The sequence below is a fragment of the Seriola dumerili genome, unplaced genomic scaffold (assembly GCF_002260705.1).
Source record: "Seriola dumerili isolate Sdu_G_001 unplaced genomic scaffold, Sdu_1.0 BDQW01001845.1, whole genome shotgun sequence".
In the NCBI taxonomy this organism is placed as follows: domain Eukaryota; kingdom Metazoa; phylum Chordata; class Actinopteri; order Carangiformes; family Carangidae; genus Seriola; species Seriola dumerili.
The window spans coordinates 298735-321203 of NW_019176100.1; the positions used below are offsets into that span (position 1 = coordinate 298735).

A 22469-nucleotide genomic window follows, 5' to 3' on the forward strand; every position below is an offset into this window, starting at 1 on the left:
TCCTACTTATTATATATATTTTTTGTCCTTTCAAAATAAAAATAAGCACCAAAATGTCTTTGAATGTTCTTTCATTAAATCACACAGGTAATGTCAGTTTTCAGGATTTCGCAGAACACGAGTTACATTTTCCTTTACCACTATTTTTATTTAGCATTTATAAACTTGTAATAGTTTTTATACAAGTTAGTTCCGACCAAGTAATTTGACTGGACGAGAGGCATCCCATTATAAGAGTATAACGGCGCGGGGACTTTTAACTACATGTATCACTCCGCTCCACGGGCGTTTCATTAGCCGTTATACAACAGTTAGTTCCGACCAAGTAATTTGACTGGACGAGAGGAATTCCATGATAAGAGTATAACGGCGCCGGGACTTTTAACTACATGTATCACTCCGCCTCACAGGTGTTCCATTAACCGTTAATCGGCGTTACATTAACGGCCGTTATCTAGCTTAGATTGTAACGAACTTTGAAAAGATTAAAATATTTCCAGAAATAACATTTGATTTAAACGATGTCTGGTTGTCAGAAGAGGATGAAGGAGAGAAGACTGGATACTTCAGCCCACACCAAAGGTACCGTGTAGCCTGGACATTTCGCTAAACTAATCTCATTATGTACCTACACTTGACACAACATGGCACCACTGTTATTTGGCAATATTGCATTTGATTTTCTGTTCAACACAAGCTGCGATATTAACAAAAGACATCATCATGTCAGCTGTCTGTCATATCATTTGATAAATTCTGGGCATCGTTAAGATATTGTATTGTTCAGCAAACTTCAACAACATTGTTTTGAACAAATCACTATCATAGACTGATTTTGTAATGATGGAAATGTAATACCCAATGATTGTGAAAGAACGACAGGACGACTCGATTTTCTCGTTTGTTTTTCTTTTACTATAAACTCAAAATTACAATTTGTGTCTTTAAGCATGTGGTATACTCAACATTTAAAAGTCTTATTCAAATGTTTTTTTTTTTTTTTTTTTTTTTTTCCCTTTTTTCGAGCTGTAATATTCTTAACGAGATAAAGTCACCGCTAAAATCATTCAAGTCTCCCAAATGTACCCGAACCAACAACAAGCCCTTAAATAGTGTTCTTCAGGTGTTCGTACTCTGTTCCTCTCAACGTCGCTCAATTTTTGGCAATAGTAAATCCCACAAAAAAAAAGGAAAAAAGAAAAGTACCGCTAGCTAGCTACCGTTGATGCATCTCTGTACCAAAGGCAACATCAGCAAAAAATTCAAATCTGTACAGGAAAACATTTGGCAAAAGAAAAAAAATAATTCTTTGCAAATCCACCCCTTCGATCTCCTGATGAATTTTCCACTTCCTGTGATAAATAGATCAAAAATATTGCCAGTTTTTCCAAAAAAAAAAACAACAAAAAACAGAACGTAATTCAACACCCACGTACCAGACGATAAAAAAGATTAAGTGAAAACGAGATGTAAATAAAGATCTTTGCTTTTGTACAACGTTCATCATAATTAATCTTTAGTTATTTTAGTAATAAATTAACAAAAAAAAAAAAAAGGATTAAATCATTGCACTTCAAGTCGCAACAGAAACAATAAGGGAAAGAAAAGAAGATCATCTGATTCACCCACACACACAAACTCCATTTTTACAAGTGCACTATGAGTTTGTTATAGTAGTATTCTTTAAAAAAAGGATATAGAAAGAAAGACTATTGAATAAAATCCCGCCTCGCTTGTGGTCTATCCAAGATAGAGGAGTAAAATTACCTGAAAGTGAGAGTGGAAAGTGTTTATTTACCCTCTGATGCTCCCTTTTTGTATTGCTCATATATTGTATAAGAATATAAGACATACTATCGTCCTCCTCCGCCTTTTTTCTTTGTTTGGCAGTCCAACGGTGGATTTCTGTCACAGGAGGAAACACTCGCAGTCATCTCTTCACCACATTCGACCCTCCAGAGTTCAAATAACAAAAAAAAAAAAAAAAGTGTAAGAAAAGCTGGAGTCCGTCTCATCGGACTCATAGCTGTTCATTTGGCTGACGATGAGAAAAGTGAGGAACAGAATAAAAGAAGACGGGAACAATCACAAGCTCCAGGTGACGACAAAATGCACCAAAGCGAAGCTCAAAAAGTCTCAAGGAGCAAAAAGCAAACAGAAATCTTTAACGTCTGCTCAAACGGAATGATGTTCAAGAGACAAAAAAATAAATAAAAACAGATTCATTCAGAGTTTGTGTCGTCAGAGAGTCAAGAATAATCCAGAGTGGAGCGGAGGGAAGGCATGGCCCAAGCAAAGCCCTCTTCACTTGGCTGATTGTAAACGATGTGGACGTAGCAAAATGTGTGAACCGTTAATGCATAAAGTTGTGTGTAAACATCTTTTACACGTATCGTATACATGTGGAGGAAAAAGAAAAAAAAAGAGAGAGAATTCAAGTTGTTTTACATGTCGGTGAGTGTGAGTGCCAACATGCAGGTGGTGTCTTCTTTAGAGTGGCTCTCTGAACACTGGCCGCTGCTGTGTTGGTGGTGTAGGTGTTGTAGGTGGAGGTGTGTTTGTCTCTCTAGCTACCCTCGATGAGTTTGGTCAGCGTGTCCCGCAGCTCGGTCAGCTCGAAGATCTTGCTGTCCAGCAGCTCCAGCAGGGAGCGCAGACTCTTGCGAAAGGCTTCTCTCTCCAGCTGGCTGCTCTCCAGACGCTGCTCCAGGTCGCTCAGCTGGGCCTCCAGAGTCTGGTTCCTCGACTCCGTATCCTGAGGGAAAACATTTATTTCAATATTCACAAAATATCAACTCAGAGCTGAACTACACTGAGCTACACTGGCTTCAGAAAGTATTCACACCCCTTCACTTTTTGAACTTTATTGTAGATTTAACTACAGATATCGGTCAACAACCCTAAAGAAAGTTTTGCATATTTATTAAAAATCAAAAACTGAAGTCTCTCATTTACAACAATGATGCCACAGTCAAAGTCACTGAGTCACATTTTCCCCAACTCCTGAACTTTGAACAGTGACTTCTCTGGTTGCACAATGCAAAGTGACTACCTGAGTGCACTTGTTCTTGGTGCATGCTGTTTGTTAATGTCCGTAAGTGTTGGTGCTATGTGTGTCCTTGTATGTGTGTTCATGTATAGCCTGGCTGCAATCAATTTCCCTGTAGGGGACAATAAAGATACTTTGAACTTTGAATCTGCAGGATTTTATGCTTTACACTAATGGTATGAATAAGCAGGTGTTAGGTGTTCCTAATAAACTGGTCTGTATATATATTGAATTTGATTCAGACGGAGCAAAGCGTAGTTGTGCTTGTGCGTAGGGCTGTTTGACGTAAGATAAAACGGTGAAAATGTTCATAATAAAGTGTACACTTAAACTGATATTAGTTTTGTGACTAAGTGACTAAAATACTTTTTTTGTTGTTCCCGTCCACAGCGGCTCATCACTCAGCTTCGGTGCCGGTGCTCCTGCTGCCTCTCTAATCTGGGAGCTGATCTGAATCTACTGCAGGTGAACATGAACTATCCCTTTAAGATGAACTACTTCTTGTTTCTGTGTGTGTGTGTGTTTATGTGTAGGTTGGGTTTTGAGCATTGATTTAAGTGTGGTTTTTACATCCGTATGAAAAATCTGCATTCAAGAAACATATAAATATCTGTAATGACTGTAGTAATGTTAATATTGGATTTTATTTACACTGTGCTGCTGGACTCGGTGACAGTTTGTGGACACTGAATGCAGCATTTAGCAACAACATGTACCTGTAAGTTCAGAGCTTCACTCACCTGTAGCTTCTGTGTCAGGGAGTCTTTCTGAGACTGAAACTCACTGGCACTCTCCACCTCTGCTTTAAGTCTCTCCAACTCCTGGAAGTCATTTTTAAAAAGAGTCAATATTAAGGTCAAATAAGATGCGTATGTTTAAGAGCTCACAGTTCACTGACACACCTCCTCTTTGGCCTTCAAAGCCAACTCCAGCTCCTCTATCGTTTGGTTAAGTTCTGTCTTTTGAGATTTGATCACCGTTGTTTGACCGCTCACACACTCCAGCTCCGTCACCTGGAAGACAAAAATAAATCTTCATCACGACACGGTGAAAAAATAACTTCAAACAAACCAGACATGTTCTTTAAAGTCTGACTTTTTTCTACTTTGGAGTGTTTTATACCCGTTTGTGTAGCCTCTCCGCCTCCTCCTGATAGGCCGCCAGCTGCTGTTTCCACTGTTTGACGTTAGCTGTGGACTCGAGCAGAGCCGCTGTCAGTTTGGCGTTGTTCCCTTTAAGAGCCGCCAGCTCTGCCTCCCAGTGCTTATTGATGCTGGATGAACTGGAGAGATGTGAAGAGGAGACAAAGACGACAGACTGTCAGCAGCACTGCAACTAACATTGATTTTCATTATCGATTAATCAGTTCATCTGATGAATCGTTTGGTCTGTAAAACGTCACGAGATGGTGAAAAACAACAACAATGATCTGAAATCTATTCTAAAAATCCCAAGACTGAAAGGTGTGTGTGTGTGTGTGTGTGTGTGTGTGTGGGGGGGGGGGGGTTCAGTTTGAGCTGCAGGATGGGTAAATGCCTGCTTTGTGGAAATCAAGTTATAACATGCACAAAAAGATTATTTTAAGTTAAAAAAAAAACAAAAACAAACAAAAAGTTTAATAATTAACGGTTGTCTGCCGCAGCCACTCAGACTAGTTTCAGGTTACATCCCTGTTTATCCAGAGTCATATAAGATACTGTATGAATCATCTGTGTGAAATTTTGTCATAATTTCTGTGTGAAGTCTTGAGTAATGGCTAATAAGTGTTTTGTGAGGTCACACTGACCTTGACCTTTGACCTTTAGCCACCAAAATCTAATCAGTTACTCTTTGAGTCCAGGTGAACGTTTTTACCAAATTTAAAGAAATTCCCTCAAGGTGTTACGGAGACATTGCCTCCACAAGGCCAAAACCCCCTTTTTGTGAGGTCACCGTGACCTTTGACCCCCCAAAATCGAATCAGTTCATTCAGGAGTACTAGTGAATGTTTGTGCCAAATCTGAAGAAGTTCAGTCAAAGCGTTACTGAGATATCTGGAGACATACAGACGGACCAGCCAGGTTCGTCATTTTTTAGTGTCCCCTGGAAACACTTCCGCTGTGTTGTGAGCGTTTGCAGTATTTTCTGAAGTTATCTGTGTTTTGTCTGTTTGCATGTGTTTTCTTAAGTCGCAGTGCGTTGAGCTCTCAGGGCGACTGCAGAAAAATAGATAATAATCAGGAAATGTTTTTACAATTCAACCTCTGTCACTTTACACATGTTTATATTGAAAAAAACAACAGCTGCTCACTTGTTGAACGTAGAACAAATGAAAGAAGAAATGTATCTGACAGACACATAATGAACAGCTGTAACCTACAATGTGGAGCACTATAAAGAACATGACTTAATAAACGTTAACAGTTTCTTTAAAGTAAGTTTTTCTGCTGCATTAAAATCCCCTGCAGCACAGCCGACGCCTCAGCCGACGTGGAGCGCAGAACTATCTCCACTCGTTTCAGTGGTGTATAATTAATAGGAAGCATGCGTGTAGTGTTTTAATGTAATGCTTTAATGCTGTCCAGAGGCCTGGGGGACAGATTAATAATGAATGAATGAATCGACATATTCAACAGGAGCTGCGGCGCTCTCTGCTGCGCTGTGCCAATTTCATTTTAAATCAGCTCGAGAGAGAGAGAGAGCGAGAACGAGACGCCAACGGACATGTCACACTCTGGTTTACACTGCTCAGTGTGATCATGTCATCATCAGGATGTGTGAACAATTAAAAAGCAATTTAATATTTAACAAAAGGGAATCTGAAAGAATTGAATCAGTCAAGCCTTGACTCCAACAACTGTAACAAGAGAGAGATATATTTGTTGATGTTTAACACTCCTGGCTGCGGTTTACCTGTGTGAGTAGGGCAGTGCATTCTGGGAAGGCTCTGCTCTGGCTTCTGTGTGTTGAGGTGTGTCTGGTGTGACTCTCTCATCGTCTGTACCGTTGATGCTCTCTGAGGTCAAAGGTGACTGCAGGTCACCCGGAGCTGACTCCTGATTTGACACAGTGGTGAAGTAAAAACATCATCATCATCATCATCAACAGTCTGAGGCAGCGTGCTCATTCACGTTCATGCTGAGAACCCCATGAGAATGAGATGAGTCTGTTGAATATCGAGCCAGCAGCCAGCTATCTTAGCTTAGCATAAAGACTGGAAACGGAGGGAAAGTGCTAGCCTGGCTCTGTTCATAGGTACCAAAATCTTCCTACCAGCACCTCTAAAGTTCACTAATGAACACGTTATATCTCAGTTTATTTCTGTAGCACTTTTCAGATATGGAATACATAACACTGCTGGCTTCACTCATCTGTTAAAATAACGTCTCTTTGGCAGTCATGTTTATCTTTTATGTAAATGTTCTTTACTAAAGAGCCACAATGCTCGCACATTATGTGGCACCTGGTGCAGGAGATGAGACAAACGGCTTCAGCAGTAATAATATGAAGGAAGAAGAAGAGTGTTCTCAGTTCTCCCTCAGACTGCAGCAGTTGGAGGTGAAAACATATTATTGAACAGTGCACAAGCTCTGAATGACAAAATGTTAAGTTGTGTCTTGTAACCTCTTCATCTTTTGTTCAGACAGATCTGACATGATCAGAAAATTGGTTCATTCACTGTGTTTTGTATTAAACAGAGTTTAAGAGATGAATTTACAACAGTGATGTTTGAGGACGGATCAAGACACATTTAATCCCTCTCGCATGTTTCCGTTTTTTGCCTTTTACGTACAAATGATGCGAATCTCACTATAAATGAAACAAAGGACATATAACATGTTGATTACTGAGCTTCAGAGGTGCTGGTAGGAACATTTGGTTACCTTTGGACAGCCAGGCTAGCTGCCCTCCCCCCCCCTTGTTTCCAGTGCTAAACTAAGCTACGCTACAGACATGAGAGTGGTGTCGATCTTCTCATTTAAAATCTCTGCAACAAAGAGAATAAGCGTCTTTCCCAAAAATCAAATTAGTCCTTTAATCTTGGATTTTCAGGCACAACATGTGACAAAGTGTTAATGACTCCATGCGCTCAAAAATTAACAGGATTTTCTGCTGAAATGCAGCAAGAGACGCTCTGAATTATGAGCCTACTGTTAAGACTCCTCATGTTTGCTGGACACAAAAACTTTTCCTTGTTGAAGTTTTTGCTGTTTGTTGTTTTTTTAGTTTTACTGCTAAAAGCTTCAAAGAAAAGCTTCTGCACAAACACTTTGAAACCATGACAAAAAAATATTCTAAATACCCTGTGCCCCTTTTTTTATTCATCTGTAATAATAGTTGTCACTCGTGATTGGCAGCTGCTCAAACATCTCTAATTATATCCGACTGTCATTTTCTGAGAGCATGAAAGGAGAAGTGGAGGGTTGTCGTCAGTGGGAGGTTTCAGGAGACGGGGTGGGGGGGTTCCTCTGGTTAATCTGACATCAGGATGACAGACGAGGTTGTTAAAGACTGATGACAGGGAGGTCCCCAAAAAGAAAGACCAGCTGATTATACCAAAACAATGACAATAGGTGATAAGCCCGGGCTGTCAGATCCATCACTGTGCTCTCACATTTCAATCCTTAATGTCCCACAGAAGAAACGCTGCAGGGGAGACACCAGAGGGGAGTGGTGGAGCTTCTATCATTGACTGAAGGTAAGACTGGGGGAGAAGGGGGGGGGCCACTGGATCAGAGTCATGAAAAAGATTCTTTCCGCTTCTTTTTACCTTCTTTTTACCAGGTTTGTTGACTGACAACTCGTTCCTTTTTACAGCGCCACCCTGAGGAGGAAGCGTTAGAGCAAAGCAGGTGAAAAAGCCACAAGGTGTTCGCTCAGAGGCTGCAACAGCATCATGTGAGTGACACATAAAACAACCTGTACGTTGAGCTAAAGGAGCTGTCGCACATGAATACGTTCATTTCTCATCTGTTTCTAATGAGCAGTGATTCACACAGGCTGGCAGGTCACTTTGCTGATGTCAGGAGGCTTGTTTACTACCTTTATTAACATATTAACTACTATACTATTAACATATTAAACTTATTAAATTCATGTAGATATGAAATGGAAAACTTGAGCAAGCTTAACACACGTTAGTCAGGGTAGCATGGATTACATGTTGGATTGACACTTGTCCAGTAAAAACCAAAGATATTCTATTAATCAAATATCGCTAAGTGCCAACTGCTGAGAATATAGATGAGTTTCTGAGGTGGATGCTCTGACCAGGTGATCACTGATCACGTTGTTTCAATTATGATATCTCAGAGAAAAAAATCACAAACGTGCAGATTCTCCTTTTAAAGTCCCGTGTAGCTGATCAGTTTATCGATCACTTTACTAAATCCTGTGATATCCTGAATCTTGTGCATCCTCGATCGTTTGTAAACTTGAAACCCATCGACAACATGATGTAGAAGTTCTTCTTCACTTCTTTAAAGAGTGTAAAAAGTGTGCGAGGATATGATGGTGGTGAAGGTGTTTGTTACCTGAGAGGGAGTGCTGGTGAGCTCCATCTTCTCCTGAGACTTCTCCTTTGCTAACCGTGCTGCCTCCTTGAACTCAGCAAACTTATCTGCAAACTAAAAGTAACAGGAGCAACTAAAATCATACAGGCCCGAACATAATAAGATAAACCTTTAGTGTCATGGTTACACATTAGTGGTTTTCGCTCTGCTACAAGTTTCAGCTCCTACACTGAACTCATCCTCTGTTACAGCTGTAATTCTTGTGAGACTGTTTTCTTTCTGGTTCATTTCTGCAGTGAAGGCGTTTTGAACAAACTCATTTTCGGTCATGAATTCACTGAGCCTTCAGAAACTCCTGCAGGTTTAACTGGGCTAAAGAATTAGAATTAGAAAGCCTTTATTGTCAGTGTAATATACAAGGAAATTAGGAGCGCTGCTCCTCAATTGGTGCGTAGTAACAAAAAGATGCAGATAATTTCTAAAAAAAAAATAAAGACAAATAATAATAAAAAAAAGTAAAATAAAATAAAATATGTAGAAAACATTTAGATAAGAGTTGAATTATGTTGCACAATATAAACTCTTTCAGGGCTGATTGACACGGACTGAAACAATCGCTAGCCCAGCAGCATGAAGGCTACAAACAACCCATAATTAAACACTCTGTGCAGAAGACAGTGTCACATTGGGGCTCTCTCCATTCAACAACAATATCTGATGTGAACATGTAATTGTCTTGTCCTCAAATATAAGACCACTCCCACTTTTTCAAACCTAATTTCTAGAAAAAACAATATCGTCTTACATTCAGGCCCACACAGAAAGACGGCTGGGACATTAACTGAAAAATGGCCTTTTGAAAAAGCATAAACACTGACATTAGAATTGTTATCTAAGGGGTTTCCTGTGCTCTCACCTTGACCAGGTGACCTTCAGACGAGAAGCCGAGGCCGTACACGGTGTTCGCCCGGCTGTCGGCCCACTGCCCAAACTTCTGTGAAGTCTTAGTGAATGTCATGTTGGGGGTGATGGTGCTGTTGATAATGGCCTGTGGAGGAGAAAACACATGACTGAGCCACAGAGTCATTTCAAACTCAAAGGTAAAATTAAATATATCAGTTACAGCTGTGAGTGGCGACGGCTGCTTTGGGCTACAGCAGCTGGATGTCTGATATCTACTGGGACTTGTGTGTGTGTGTAGGTGTGGGTGTGTGTGGGTTTGTAGTCCTACTGTTTGGTAACAGGAAGTGGTCAATGAGGAGTCCGGTAGAATGTGATATTATTGATCAGTGTGGGAGGGGGAGAGGCGACCACTGAAATGCAGCTGAGACTGATGTTGTTTGTTTTTTACACCTCCCTCTTGCTTTTTAGTTTATTACTGAATACTTTTACTTTGGCAATGCTTTATATTACAGATCCATAAATTCACATTTATTCCCCGAAGACGTTTCCTGGAAAGAACTGTATAATTTTGCAGTAATTACAGGTAAAATACAGAGTGAGCAGTTGGTTCACTTCCTGTTGTTTCTAAATGCTTAGCCAGCACAACTTTCAGACTTTTATTCAGAGGACAGCAGGTGAACTAGTTTTTAATAATAAATGAGTGAGTAATAAATATTCACCGGGGTTTAAAGGGAGCAATTTCTTTAATGGAAATTCATCTGGAAGTCTCGACTAATTGAACTAACTAAAGAACTTTTTCCTGTAAACTACACTGCAGTCAATCTACTTTCCAGGAAACTTTAAACAAAACGTAGCGTCACTAAATATTCTAACAACAAGAAAAAAAATCTGTCTTCAGTTGAACGCAGCACAACTGATAGACACAAGATGAGGATGAACAAGCAGACATTGTTCTGTTTTAAGGGTCAAAACTTTCAGGGAACACATTTGAAAAGACATTTCAAAAGTTTTCTCACTGGTGGAATTTGGAAAGCAACACAATCAGACAGATTTCTCTTTGTGTGGCATCTGCCTCTGTGTTTGTTTTCTTCTTCTCTGCTGAGAGGACTTATTGTTGTCTGGATGATAATGTCCTCCAGCACCAGCCCACCCAATCTCTGCTATTTCCAGCTGAACACAGCACCGCTAACTTGCTGCTTCAACAACAGACACACAGTCACCCGGAGAGGCCCTTACATAACCATGCTAACTCCACCCCTGCACCTCTCTCAAGACTAAAATAATCACTGCCACATAGATATGACAGGCAGACCGCCCCTTCACCGCCTCAGCACTGAGAGGCCAGGCTGAGGCGGACAAGTCAGACGAGCTAAGTGTGGAGGTGGGATGAATTGACAAAAACGAATGTTTCTGATGATTAGATAAAACTTTATCGATCCCCATGAGGTAAACTCAGAAGATTTTATCATTTACCAGCGATGCAGACTTTAAAATGACATTTAGGTTTTATTAAAATATGACATTACGAGTCAAAAATACAAGACAGTTTCTAGAGAAAATTGATCTCTTATCAGCCGTGTGAAATGTGACATTCACATGTTGGGTGAGTGCTGGACTTGCACACACACCTTAGATCCATCCAGACTGATGATTCGATATACATTCCTGGTGCTGTCAAAGAAGTAGGAGACTGTGACAGCATGTTTACTCGTGGGAACCCAGTTCTTCTTGGTGTTTGGGTCGATCTGGAAGACGTGGGCCCGTGTACTGAAGATGGGCTGTTCTCTGCAGAGAGAGGGAGAGAGAGGCAGAAACAGATGGGGAAAGGAAGCAGAGATGGAACAATCGGTGTCTTTAACTCTGTGGTCAAGCTGTCTGAAATATGCAGCATGTAACTAAAAACACTGGCCTGTGAGGAGGAGAAACAGGCTTTGGTTACACCAACATGGATAAAACAACAGACAGCTAAATTTAGAGCTTCACCACTGCACCAACAGACAAAGCAAAAGTATGTTTCAAACACCCTATTTTCTAGGATGTAATGTTACTGTTGAGCAAGAATCATGAAAGACCACCTGCTGAGCTGGGAACATTATGCATGTTAACAAAACACAAAAACAGATGCAACTAAACCGTTTCAGAACTGAAAGAAGAGATAAGGCTGTGCTCCAATGTTTGGACCTCATATGTGAAGACAGTATGACAGTGAAGGACACGACAGGGTAACGTAGCCACCTATCGACAACATTATTTTACTACTAAAAGGAACGTTTCAGTGCAAATTGTAATATCTTGATTTTCACAAAGTAGACATTTTATACATCATGCAAAAGTGCAAATTAGAATTAATCACCCAACCGTAGTTCAAGCAGAAATACAGTAAAATAAAGATATAACAAAAGACAAAAACACATGGCAACACAAACAGCTCTGTGAGACACTAACCAAAGTGTTGGGTAAATTAAAACTTCAACTTAATGATGCCACTAAACTAGAATTCACCCTGAGAGAGGTGTGAATGTCTGCATCAAATTTCACAGCAATCCATCCAATTAATGTTGAGATGTTTCACTAAAAACCAAAAATGTCAACCTCATGCTGGTGTCAGGGATCGTCTGGGGAACATGTATTTTACTACAACACTTTGTGACAATCGTAGTGAGCCGATCAAGCAACCTACTCACATTGCTGTTCCTACAGCTCCACCACTAACACAGCTAAAACACACAAAAGCCCATGTGTGGATAAAGCTCCACATCAAATATCCAACACTGTTCTGCCAAGGAAAGGAGAAGCGAAAGTATTGAGGGACTTGATTAATCAGAGGAAGGTGAGAGACACAGTTTCCCAGATCCTAGCACATCCATAATTCACTCTCCTGCTGTGTCGTTGCACTTCCACTGACTGGAGTTCACACCGAGAACAAGTGTGCTTATGAACGAATGTACACATAAGTGTTAAACACATGCACACAGTCTCCCTCTTCACTTGTCACGTTGTTAAGTGGCACACAAGGCCAGATAAACATATTCTGTTCTCTTTGTATCTGCAAAAAAAAAAGACTTGGCATGAAAAATAAAACTAAAATAAAGACTGCCGGGTGCGAAATCTAATAAAGCTGCAAATATTAAAGAAAGCTCCATATTATAGACCTGTTGCAATGTTCCTCTGCAGAGTTATTAAAAGTGATTTATGCTCAAAATAATGTCATACAAACAATCACAATGCTGAGATTTAAGCGACCTAAATGATATTCACTCTCAAAAACACAGCTGCGTCTAAAACCAGGGAGTAACGCTGACGGTGATTTGAAAAGAATAGCTGTAAAACAGTTAAGAAAAAAAGGCTTGAATAAGAAATGCAGCATGTAACCTGGATGCAGGAAAGGCAGAGGAGGGAGAGACAGACAGAGACGGAGATGGGGGCGTCGTTCTTGAAACCTACTGCTGCGTGTGGGCGGCCGAGATAAAATCAGGGAGGAATTATGTATTTTTAAAAACAGGGTATATATGCTAATTTGTTTCTACTTCTAAAATAACAAGAGCTGAACAAAGCCCACACAGACGTGGACAACTGTCATCTCCCCGTGAACGCAGCGACTCAGAGATGATGAAGGGCCTGTTCATCGGCGGTAAAGGTTTAGAGGTTGTCACAACTCACAGCAAAGACTCTCGATCGCTCTCTATTCGATGCCGCCGCAGTTGCTGAGCAACTTGCATGACAGAGCGAAGATTAGACTGATTAACAAACTGCAGGCCGATTGATTGGAGCGAACAAGATCGTGTGGGTTCAGATCGATACTGTGCACAGAGTTGGTACACTTCCATGTTTGTTTGGCAGGTGAAGCTGTGGAGCCGCTGCCAGTGTTTGGGTGTCTCTCACGATACTTTCACACCTGTCAGGGAGGCAGCTCAGAGGGACCTGCTGCAATGATGTTGGCTAAAAGTGGCAAGGTGTTACAGTATGTTTGAGGCTGTGTGTGTCTGGGTGTGGGTGTGGGTGTGTGTGTGTGTGTGTGTGTCAGACTTCACCCTGACGTAGAGAGGGTGAAGTGAGGCGACGATAACAAAGGTGACCTGGAAGCACCTGTTCCAACATACAGAGATCAGCAGGCTCTGGACAAACGTTAGTATGGATGAAAAGCTCCCAGGGTCTTGGTTTAAAAGTGAAACGAGCCATAAATGTCTGGTTGTGCGTCTGAATGCTCATGGAAACCCACAGAAACTCGGAGCAGATTTTTGCCTGAAGATGTACTGTCTGTTTGGAAATGTCCCAATTTGCCATTTTCCTTCAGAATATTAAAGCGTAAGACTGATGCATGAGCAAGTCGTCTTCTCCAGCTCACAACAAGGACAGATTTTTTTTTAAAAAAACATGTAAAATTGTTGGAATAATTATCGAGTTTTGCGACATAAATGGACAATTACAGCTGTGTTACTTTAAATAGAAGAATATACACAGATTAAGATGCAACTTTCTCATCTAAATGCTTTGAGCTGAAAACAAACCAGAAAGAATCATTGCATCGACTTATTTTGAAAGTACTTTCAGTTTGACTGGCTAAAAAAAATAAAATAAAACTAATGCAGACAAGGATGTCTATAAATGTTAATACCTATATCTGACACAGGTATCAAAATGCAAAAATGGGCATCCAGAATGCAAAGCATGATCTCTTCCCGTCCAGTGCTGCGTCGACTCATAGATAACCGAGATCTTCTTTCACACACCTCTGTCACTCTGCGCTAAAGGACAAAAATAAACAAGACGGCTCTTGATCCTACAACAGACAGCAGCTACAGTCATCCTGTAATTAGTCAATAAGCTGCTACAGTCAGATAAAAGATTATATTATGTAGCTGAGCAGTAAAACCGGCTCTTTATCTTGATGTAAACCCGGTCCTAAGACCCTCTTTCTGCCAGTCTTCCAGGGAACCAGATTTGATTGCTTTGGCTGGGAGCAGAGTGTCCCGGGTCTCCTCCGGGACACGGCGATGGTTCCCCCTCTCTCTGGGAACCTCTCGTCACGTCTCAGTGTGTTAATTAAGTCGGCAGATCGGAGACTCGGCAGATGTTATTTAAAGATAGACACAGTTAATCAGAGAGATGGAGGCGCTGTGAGGGTGTGTACATGGGATTCACACCGGCAGCTCGCCGGTGGAGATTGTAAGAATATACTGTACTATAAATATTAATATGCATGTTAAATATGTAGGATATTTATGTAGCGCAGTCCATGGACGAGTATTTTCAGACCAAGAAAGGAGAAGTGATGAAAATAAAGTTTTAGGTAACTGCATTTGACTTTAATTTAGTACAAGTCACTGATGATCATTTGCTGACAGGAAACTTTCCCCTTTATCAGGACGTGTTCAGGACAAGTTCATTTGAATGGTAATTATGCAGTTTACAGTGATAACGGTGACAAATTTACCATCCAAATTCTTAGTAATCTTTGAAACAATGGCTCCTTGATTTCAGACAAAAGAAGCCTCTCATTTCATTCCCAATTGTCTGTGGTGCATCTATATAGAGGAACGACGCGTGGAAACAAAACGCCGACACTGTTGTTGTGTCTGGAGACGGCGTGTACGTCAGATAACAACTGTTTAGTCGGAGCAGAGTGTGTAAAATTAGATGCTCAACGCAACAGACGCCCATAAATACTGATTCACAAGTGGCGAACGACTTTGTGTTTGTACGTGTGAATGTATGATCTGTGAGGCTAAAGCTGCACGCCCCAGGCACAAAGTCACCAGCTGATCCGTGTGGAAGACACGGAAATAAAGATACAGCATCGCTCTAGTTCTGCAGCGTAGAGCTAGGAAGAGAGATGCAGCCCAACAATAGTTATATCAGTATTTGGAGGTTTAAAAGAACTGTAACATTATAATTGACAGGTAGTTGTTTATTTAACATTAAAGTTATTATAAGTAACTTTTCCACATTAAAATGTCAAAAAAAAAACTAGACCCTTAATATTGTTATTGAGTTGTGTTCTTACATTATCCCAAATCTTTCCATCAATTCTCAAACATATAGAACGGTCCGTTTGATTTGGTCGCCTGTCGAAGACGTGATATCCCCTCTGTGCATGTGTCAGCGCTGTGGCTGCCTGCCAGAAGCTCAAACTTGACATTTATCCAGTTTTAAGCCACATTTTTAAGATACACTTTTTACACCTTGGAAGTTTTCAACTATGTATTTTAACCAGATGAAGGATTTTAGTCATCGGACGTCTGGATCTGAAGTTATCAGAGAAAAAAAGCAGAGCAAATGTTAGACAGCTCAGCTCCCAGCTGCTCAGAGACATTCTGTGTCAGCCCAACTGTGTCGGTGAATCACTGATTTTTAAAGTGAAACAGCTTTATTCGTTGTTTCTACCAGTTTTAATCCCCTGGTCTGTTTGTTATAGAGAGGAGGAAACCTCTGTGGATAATTCGGCTGCCGGTAAAAACCTCCTGAACCACCGACACTGAAGGAATCCAAACTGGGAGAAGCTGACGGCAATTATGGTGAAGTGGTGAACTCCCATGATCCCACGCTATTTCACGACATTACCCGATTCTGTCTTTTGTTTGATTGTTTTGATTGAGAGACTCCAAGTGGCAGAAGTTACATACTGTGCACAAAACAATCTTGATACAGATCATTGTGACCAAGATACAATCAGACCAGGATGTTATAAAACCTGTGTGACGGACAAACTATGTAACTGTGACACCGTTTCTAAAGGATCGAAGAAGAGAGTGAATTCAGCCAACTGTTGGTTTTAGTGAATGCTGCTTCGACATTGCTTTGAATGGAGAAGATGAAAGAAATTGATCAGATTCAGATGCTTGTCTAGATTCAGTCACCAACTTCAATTAGTCTGGTAAATAACATGTACTGTTGCTGTTTAACACAGTGTTCAAGTGTCAATTACCCATGGTTTTAAAAGGAGGTTGGAGAGGTTGCCCTGATCAAATTGTAGAGGGTCATTTTATATTTCATGGTGTCATTAGTCCAACAGCGTGGCCTAGATCAAAATCTGCCCCTGTGGTGTGTGTCTCAACGAGAGTGTGTGGTGATTGTTAGCCCATAATCCCTTTTCACAATGAAACGTACTGTGGCATTCAAGTCTCAATGACAAGTGCTTGGACAGAGGAATCCGACCGCAGATGTTATCAAATCAGCAGTTCTCCACTTACAACCGACAGATATAGTCACACAAACACAGATACCAGTATTTGCATGGTGGCATACAAAGACGTGCACTGTAACATGTTCAGATTAGCCTCTAATTGCATACAGTGTGATCTTTATCAGGACGTATTTACTGTGGCAAATCAGTCGCCCAGGACACTGAGCCTTGTTGATGCATGACACATTTACCCTGAGACCTCAGATTCACCAGACTGCTGGAAATCGCTACGAGCAGGCAGAGGGTAAACGTCATCATAAACTCAGTCCTTATTAATTTATATTGTGGTCATAGATCCAATTTGAGGTATTGGCTGCAACTAACGATTCATTTCACTGTTGATTATGTGAGAACTTTTTCCTTGATTTATTCCTTAATCACTTTGGTCTATTAAACATCATAAAATGGTGAAAAATATCCAATACAATTCCCAGACGCTCATGGCAGCGTCTTTATGTCTAGTTTTATCCGACCAACAGATCAAAACCCAAAAAATGTTCAGTTCATAATGATGAAAAACAGAGAAAAGCAGAGAATCCTCACATGATGCATTCCTCTTAAACAATACATTATCACAGCAGTTGCTAATTCAGTTTCTGTCGATCAGATAATGGATTAATTGACTGATTGTTTTAATTTCTACTGTTAAGACGATGATGCCACCAGAGGGCTGCAGCTCTAATTTAAACTGTTGTCGAAGTGTCTTTATTTTAACGCTGTAATATCTTTTGCCACTGAGCAAAGTGTCACCTCGGGATCACGAGTCTCTGACGATACATTCATTTGTTTTTCAACATTTATTAATATATGTATGGAACAATCTGAACTCATTTAAAAGAAACTTTTTTCTGGCAAGTGTAAGTGGATTTTTGGGCGATAATATTTGCCACATGAGTTTCATGGCTCAGCTGTTAAACTAAAATGACAATTTTATGATGAAATTACTGCTCTCTAGATTAGAGATAGCTGTGATTTTACCATAAGGGCCCCTGGTGTGTAATATAATGTCTAGCAATTCAGAATTTAATATCATTTTTTATAACCCTGCTTTTATCCAACTGTTAATTACGAGCTGTTCTTGTTTGCAAATATTCATTTTTTCTTGCTTAATATAACATATTAAGGCTGCAACTAATGATTATTTTTGCTAGTGATCAATATCATTTGGTCTATAAAATATTAGAAAACTGAATGTTTTTGCTTGAAAAATTACATAAATGATTAGTCAATTATCAAAATAGTATTACATTTCTGTCAATTGACAAACAAATGAATAGAGAAATTGTTGCAGCTCTAATACATATTTCGTCCATATTTTTATTCTCATTCTCCTCACACTAGGGCTGCAACTACCGATTATTTTTTTTGTTTAATCATTCAAATCCATGAAACATTCGCTGAGCTGAAGGTGATGTCTTCAAATAACAAAGAAAAGCAGTGAATTTTCTCTTTTGAGAGAAAAAAACCATTAAAACAATCTAAACAGTTGCCAATTTTTTTTCTGTCGATCGACTGATCAATTAATCTACCAAGCTCTAAAATGAATTAATTTATTGTTTTTCATTGATTAATCCATCCTTTTATTTCCTGCCACTTATCCAAGTCCAGGTCACATTGAATTATTGTTAAATACTGCTGGGAAGTACTGAAGAAAATGTGTTATATGTAATAACTAATTTTGTCCCTCCTGATTTTCCATCATGCTTTCTTGATATGACTATAAAACAGATACATTAATTGATTACATTAAATGTGGAATTAAAAAAGGTCATGAAAAGTCTTCAATTTAATTTGACACCTGCAGAAACCCTTTGTATATGAATCTTACTGCCAGTGTATGAGACTAATCAATACATCTACCTATCGTTTCAGGCCTACTTCTTACTCTTAGCCATATTAATGGATGTTTCCATTATAAAAGACTATACACTCATCAGCTACACAGCATATGAAGGAACATACAGCAGGAAAAATCTAAATAATCTGACTACAACAAGAGGAAACTCCCCATCTGTCAGAGCACTGATGGCTGCGAGCACAGGAAAAATAACCCTGCATTACTAACTTAGCTGCTGCCTGCGTCGTCATAGAAACAGCCCATGTGACTCAGGGCTGGTCATGAGCCGTGAACATCCTCCAACTCTGTCTCTCCCTGCCCATCCCACATGCTCTCTCGCCCAATCCGATCCCGGTATCCCTTGACGGTTAACCCACTCGCAGAGGGAGGCAGCGGGGTCTTGGCAAGGCAAAGACCTCCAGTCTAAAACACCCATATGCCATACACAACACTCCGAGCTTTCAGAGGCAGAGAGGGGAAAGCGTGTGTTCGTATGATTATATCTCAAGACAATTTTGGTTAACATTTGTTTTGTTTTTTTTTTTACTTACAATTTCTGCCTTGTGTCTTTTCTACCACTGCCCTCTCCTCTTAGCTCTTAGTCTGAATGTAAAAAGTATATTCCTTTGCTTTTTCAAAATCACTTCTTCTTGACTTTGAACAGAAATGAAAGGAATCGAAAGAGACATTGAAAGAGAGACATTGACATTGAACAAGTTATGGAAAGAGTTGGCACAACTGTAGATAATCATGTACCATCAGCTTAGAACATGTGAACTTTAAGTCACATTCTCTAGCAAATGTCATCTGTCATAAAGGAGCCTCAAAAGGTCTCTCACAACTCCTGTACCCATCACTTCATCACTAGCATCACAATTTAATGAACCTGAGATAAAGAAGTGTCCTGTCTTTTCACATCTACATTTGTAAATAAGATCAGATAGTCAAATGCATTGTACTTTTCCTGTTCCTTCTTGATGTGTTTTGGTGAGAGTTTTTATATGAAGAAATATTTAACATTTCACAGTGATACTTGCATGAATTATTTCAAAATAATAGCAATGATCTGTTTACTTCATTTTAAAAGCACTTCTCTGGAGAATATTAAATATTTTCAGGTTTTAGACCAAACAAGACATTTACTGAGGTCTCACTGGGCTCAAGGAAAATGTGAAGGACATGTTTCAGAGTTTTCTGATGTTTCATGGACCGAAAAATTAATCACTAGATTAGTTTGTGATGAAAATAATCATTAGTTGTAACGTAGTCACTAACCATCTAACTCCAAACGTCACTGGTTCGAGTCCAGCTTTGTTGTCTCTACCTCTCACTCTCCACTCATTTCCTGTCACCTCTTCACTGTTACTATCAAATAAAAGTACCAGAAAAATACCAGAAATAACACTTGCCTATTTACTGGGATATGGGTTTGGTATAAGATCTTGTTTATAAATGTATTCTATTTGAGTTAATTAATTTTAAGGATTTTATTTCATATTTATTGCCAGTTTTACTAGTCCTGTTGTTAACTGAATCACACTAAATCAGTCAGTTTAGAATGATATATGATAAAGAAACACAGCAAATCCTCCTATTTGAATTAGAAAATTTTTGGCATTGCTTTCACGATTTTTGCTGAACTGAATGTGAAAACTTCAAACGTCTTGTTTTATTCGACCAAAAGTCCATTAACCCCCAAAATATTTTTACAACGATATACGTCAAAGAAAAGCAGCAAATCCTCTCTTTTGAGAAAATGAAATCTCCACTTTTTTTGAATCGATTATCAAAATAACTGCCAATTATTTTTCCTACAATCAATGAGATCCATCCCTCAGTAAATTACTCGGATCTATATTTGGTGTTGTCAGCCAATAAAACAATGAACCGGTGTCAGGTGTCAGAATAAGACTTTTAATATGGGCTGTGTTCTCTCACTGTTGTGCGTAATGTGCTCACTAATAACTCCTGTCATCACACCTGAATTCCAGTGACAACAGTCAGTCACTACTGTCTGCCCAAAACATGTTTCTGTTTCCACTGAAAACACACTGACTGGAAATCCATCTCTGACCTGCTGGTCTCACCAGTGAAGAAGAAAATACTGCCTGGACACAGTTTTGTTCCAAGTGCCAAGTTTCAGGAGGACAGCTTGTTTACAATCTTCCATTATACAAGAATAGAAGCTGCAGTACTTGTCAGAACAGCCAAGCCTGTCTAGCTAATTACGGGGCAAGGGCACACATTGGACATGCTCCCTTTATGTGTCTGAGGAACCGACTGTTGACTGGATTATAACCATTGGCCTTGAGAATTACAGAGGATGTGCTTTACATGAGGAGGTAAGAAGCAGCAGCAGCACCCCCCCCCCCCCCCCCCCCCCCCCCCGCACCATGCTCCAACCACAATATGACAACAAACCAATCACATGCCACATCATCTGCTTTCATCTGGAGTAAGAACTAGGTCGCTCTTGATCAGGAGAATCGCCATATATCATTCTGCAGGTCCTGCTACATGCATTACATTACATTGCATTACATTACACAAGCCAAGTGGAGGAGCGATCATTTCTGACTGATGCTGATTTAAAGAGGTTTATCTCTCTCTCCCTTTGGCAGCACAAAAGTAATTATAACACTCTTTTTATGAACTGTATCTCCTCGTGGGACAGTCAGAAATACTACAATGCATATGTCTTGCTTCCCAAACACAATTTTAATCATATTGTACCAGAAATATACACAGTTTTGACCTGTTCTCAGTCATCAATTCACCAACAGTAGCCTACTTCATTACAGCCTAATCTTTTGGCTTCTGTAATCTAAAATGTCAGTGTATGGCGGCTGTGAGCGGACATAATGATGGACAGCTGCTGCTATCAGTAGTCCAGTGTTGTATCTTAGGCAGTTAAGTCTAGGCATTTTTATGTACTGCCAAGGTGACAAGGGATGACAGGAGTACTTCATACACTTAGCAATAGGTGGCTAGCTTTGGTACCCTGCTGAAATCAGCTGCTCAAAAAAACATACACCATAGAGTCAGTCATACCCTGACATGTTGAGTGAGAATCACAGCTTCAAATTTCACTGTACTGCAAGTTACATACCCCATTTTTGGTGAATTTAGTGGCTAAATTGGGTCGAAAATGCTCCTCTCGGTGGTCTCTTGAGGGCGGTGTGAACAGGCTGGAGGCTAGCTTCAGCTTTCTGATCCCCTCTCCCCTCCCCGAGTAGTAATAAGCCGCTCTGGTTGCTGTTGTGACTTCACGGCCGGCGGAGCCACGGTGCTGTTTTCAGTCCGACATGGCTTGGCTCGCTGTCGTCGTCGTTGTTGTTGTTATGCCCTTGGGTACATTTTGGTGGGGGTGTTGGCTTGGTTTCATCCGAGCAAACGTGTCGGTGCATGCATGATGACCGAGAACGGCACGGCAGCTCTTTAGTTGCTACCGTTAGCTAGCTAAATAAAACTCCTCAGTTATACCCAAGCGAGGATTAACGACCTAAACTCCGGCTGACAGGACAGGCAGTGTGATTTACGGCCAAATCAAACTCGGATTGGTGAAGCTGCCTTTTTTTTAAAGAAAAAAAAATTAAAATAAATAGAAAAACAAAGTTAAAATGTCAAAAGAGGCAAACGAAAGATAGCTTTAACGTTATCCATTCGTTGCTAACCTGCTGTCTGTTAACGGCTGCTGATGTGAGCTGTGAAATCTGACCGGATAAAGACGGTAAATGTACAGATACTTATCCTCAACCGAAAGGGAGGGAAACCGTTAACATTCACCCTTCAATCTCAATAAACCGACTGTTAATAAATCCCAGTTTCCGCTGGTCGCTGGATCGTCTTCATCGTCCGCTGTGCCATCAATTTCTCTCCCCTCCGACCAAGACCGTCCAAGATTAGCGAGTTTACCAGCCGCAAAATAAGTCCTTTACAGCGGACATCTTCTTGCAGGAGAGGGCTTCATCTCCTCTGCTTCTGGAGAAAATGCAGAGAACAGTC

The 22469-nt window shown here is 40.2% G+C and overlaps 1 protein-coding gene across 1 annotated transcript; it reads right to left on the minus strand.

Moving 5' to 3' along the window:
• Positions 1–1560: 1560 nt before the first annotated feature.
• On the minus strand, positions 1561–21726 carry homer1 (homer scaffolding protein 1). Its single transcript, XM_022768799.1, has 9 exons — positions 21574–21726; positions 11073–11229; positions 9458–9589; positions 8563–8655; positions 5942–6084; positions 4172–4331; positions 3952–4062; positions 3790–3870; positions 1561–2755 (listed from the first exon to the last, which is right to left on the minus strand). Exons 1-9 carry the CDS (start codon positions 21576–21578, stop codon positions 2567–2569), a joined length of 1071 nt encoding a protein of 356 aa, XP_022624520.1. The 5' UTR covers positions 21579–21726; the 3' UTR covers positions 1561–2566.
• Positions 21727–22469: the final 743 nt, after the last annotated feature.